Below are 3,353 nucleotides of genomic sequence, written 5' to 3' on the forward strand. Positions count from 1 at the left end.
TTAAAAAGGGGCTGTAGTTTGCTTAAGCCTATGGATTTGTTTTGACATTTAAACTGATGGGTTTCAAATAAAAAACATTTTTTTGCCTGTCAAAAATTTTGCTAAATATTGAAATACTATTCATTGAAAAGTTGGATGTCTAAATATTAAATAATAAAAAAAATATTAATACTTAATTTAATTAAAAATTTTTTACTATCTAAAAAAATCGTTGTAACCCCATGAATATAATTAAATTTGTTGTAGCATTTTTAGTTGTACAATGTTCGGATATTGTGTATAATAATCTAAAAATTGCTTTTTTAAATAAAATAGCAGTAGGAGATTATTGTTTTTTGAATAATGAAAGCAGATATTTATGTGTAATGTTTAATTTTCACCTTCGCAAAAATGCAATAAAAGCAGGAATTAAGATTACAACTTTTCCTTGGCATTTTGAAGAATCAGAATATTTGATTGTGGATATGGAGAACAAATCTATTGATAATATCTTAAAGAAATTCGAAGAAAAATTATTTATTAAATACAAAAAAAAAGCAGCAGATGCTATAATATTAATATACAGACCAAACAATTGTAGAACTAATGCATTCTATAAAAGAATTATCAAACGGATAGAAAAAATAAATGACGAACGAAAAGAAATGCATATACGTCCTGATATCATTTATAAATATATAATTGGCATCGATTCTCTATGGTATAGAATGACCAAAGTATTGAGAGATGATTTGGAATTATACGGAGTTCGGATCGATTATAAAATTCCGCTATATATTGAAGAAAATACAGAAGGAATTTATTTAGTTATTAGTATTCAATTAGATAATATATATTATTGTTTTGAAATAGATGTTAAAGAACTTGATAGAAATTTGATATTATCACTGGTGGAATTTGAGCCAACACATGAAGATGAAAGTCATGACCTGATTAGTAGGTTGTTTTGTGATTTGTATGCTTTTGTTTCTACTGATGATATCGGTTCCTTACATCCTTCACGCTTTTCAGTTTGTGAACTCAATAAAATTGAATTTTTCGAAAACAAAATACAAATGGGTTTAGAATGTGAAAAATTATGTCTTACTATTAACACTGATAATTTTAAATATATTTTAAGAAAGAAGGTAGGTAGAGGTGAAACTAAATTATTCATTTATGAAAAAACATATTTAGAATTTCAAGGATTTTTTAAAAAAATTTATGCAATAGAACAAATGAAAGAGAAAGAAAATATCATAGAATTGTTTTATAGGTTGATGAGTAATAATAATCAAATACTTTATTTATTAAATAGAATTTTAGATAAAACAAGCACTGTTCTGAATATTATTTTTAAATATCTTATAGACTGTCAGAATATAATTAATAAAAACGAACATGAGTTGACAATAGGAAAAAAACAGAGAAATAAAACAGAAAGGCAAATAATCTTGGAAGCACTACAGGATATATTTTCGCGCGGCTATAAGTCATCAAGTACCTATCTAATTAAAATCTGTTTATTGCTAGAAGCTGAAGAGCTTATTAATAAAAACGAGGTATTCGATGAACCAATATTTGGGACTTTGAAAAGAATTACTGAATTAGTTCCGTCGCAGGAAAATTCAATGAACATTATCTCGAGCGAAGATAATATTAATTTGTGTAAAGCATATCAATATTTAGTAAAAAATTGTCTTGCGGATATAAAAATATATAAAAGAAATATTTGGAAGGTTGTATATAAATTTGCGGCATTGTTTACAGGTTTAGAAAAGACTGAATGCATTGCAGCTGATTATTATTATTATATCGTAAAAAGTAATGAGATCGCAAATTTGGGCCTCGGGGAAAATGAAGTTACTAAAAATTACGATACGGTAAGTAAAAAAATATTAGAAAAACATTTAGAAGACATTAAAAAAGAAAATTTAAAGTATTTTTATAATATTAAAAATATTATCGAAAGCATTAGCCATCTAAAAATGAGCGAAGAAGAAATAAAGATTAAAGGATCTGAAATAACGACACTCTTAAATAAAATAAATATAAAAATACATAGATTAAAGTTAATGTCTTTGAAAAATGAAGCTTTAAATGCAAATATTGAAAATTTATACGATGAAAAGACAAGAACTAAATTTGAAAATGACTTAAGAGAAAGAGGAAAAGAAGAAATAACAGATATTTATATAGGTGATATTGAAACTCACGAATTAATTAAATTCATAGATAAATATGATAAAAATATTCTACTCGAATATAATAATTTTATTTTGATTACATTCTTTGCTGAATTGAGTGCTTTTATTGACAAAAATACAAAAAGAAGTTGTGAAAGAGATTTACCAAGAGTTTCTGTTTTACTTATCGAAAATAGTTTAAATAATGAAGCATTTAAACAATATGCTTGCGAAAAAATTCTTAGAAGGATGGTTAACATATTAGGTGAAATTGGCATATTAAAAAGTTTAAATAAATCAGGAATAACATTACATGATGATTTAGTAAAAACAATAAAAGATAAAGAAGAGTGAGATCTTAGAGAAAAATAAATATCTAATTTTACTAAATTGTTGTATACTTTGTTACGTTCTAATATCTTTATATTTTTCACAAAAAAATCAATGTAATCGTCGTTGTTGTAAATACGTGAATTCGAATCAACAACATATCATGTATTTATAAATTTTTACAAGTATATTATAGTATCATCTTATAAATGACAAAGTTGTAAGTATTTATAAACATTCTCGATTGTATATTAAACGCAGATTTTTTGATCAAAGTAATATATCAGTGAATAAAATATTGTCCAAGCATTAACACGCATAATAATGGCATGTTATACCATTTCTATCTTGTGTAAAAAGTTATTAAATCCTAAAATAAGAACTTATGAAAATAATTTTCAGAGTGCTGAGATTATATATTTAATAAATCCAACTCTTAACTTACAATTATATTTAACATGGTGGAGAATGAAAAATGATTGAACCAAAACATAAACAAAGGAAGAGGTTAAAAGTTCTGCCAAGGCATGAACGTAAAAAAATGCAGTAATGATAGAATAGGGATGGTTGGTTGTCAAAACGAAAAGAATGTAATGAATTGCATCAATCAAAGAAATCGGATAGGAGAAAACGTAGTTGGGCCAAGAAGAGTAGCGAAGAAACAGTATTGAGGAAATTATATATGCTATGAGACATGTCCAGATGTAGCGTAGTGATATTCCTATTATTCACACTCAAAGCTGTGTCTGCAAGATGGCTAACAACCAGTGTAAGAAAATCCAAATAGATTTAAAAAAAAAAGAAATCAAAAAAGACAATTTTAATTTGAAGAATGAGATACACGGACAAAATCCGTAC

General features: G+C 25.7%; 1 protein-coding gene across 1 annotated transcript; it reads left to right on the plus strand.

Moving 5' to 3' along the window:
* Window positions 1-221: 221 nt before the first annotated feature.
* Window positions 222-2,519, plus strand: VNE69_05264 (uncharacterized protein; the record flags this gene model as incomplete). Its single annotated transcript, XM_065473749.1, has 1 exon — window positions 222-2,519. One exon carries the CDS (start codon window positions 222-224, stop codon window positions 2,517-2,519), a length of 2,298 nt encoding a protein of 765 aa, XP_065329821.1.
* Between the last annotated feature and the right edge of the window lie 834 nt (window positions 2,520-3,353).

This window comes from Vairimorpha necatrix, chromosome 5 (genome assembly GCF_036630325.1).
Source record: "Vairimorpha necatrix chromosome 5, complete sequence".
Classification (NCBI taxonomy): domain Eukaryota; kingdom Fungi; phylum Microsporidia; family Nosematidae; genus Vairimorpha; species Vairimorpha necatrix.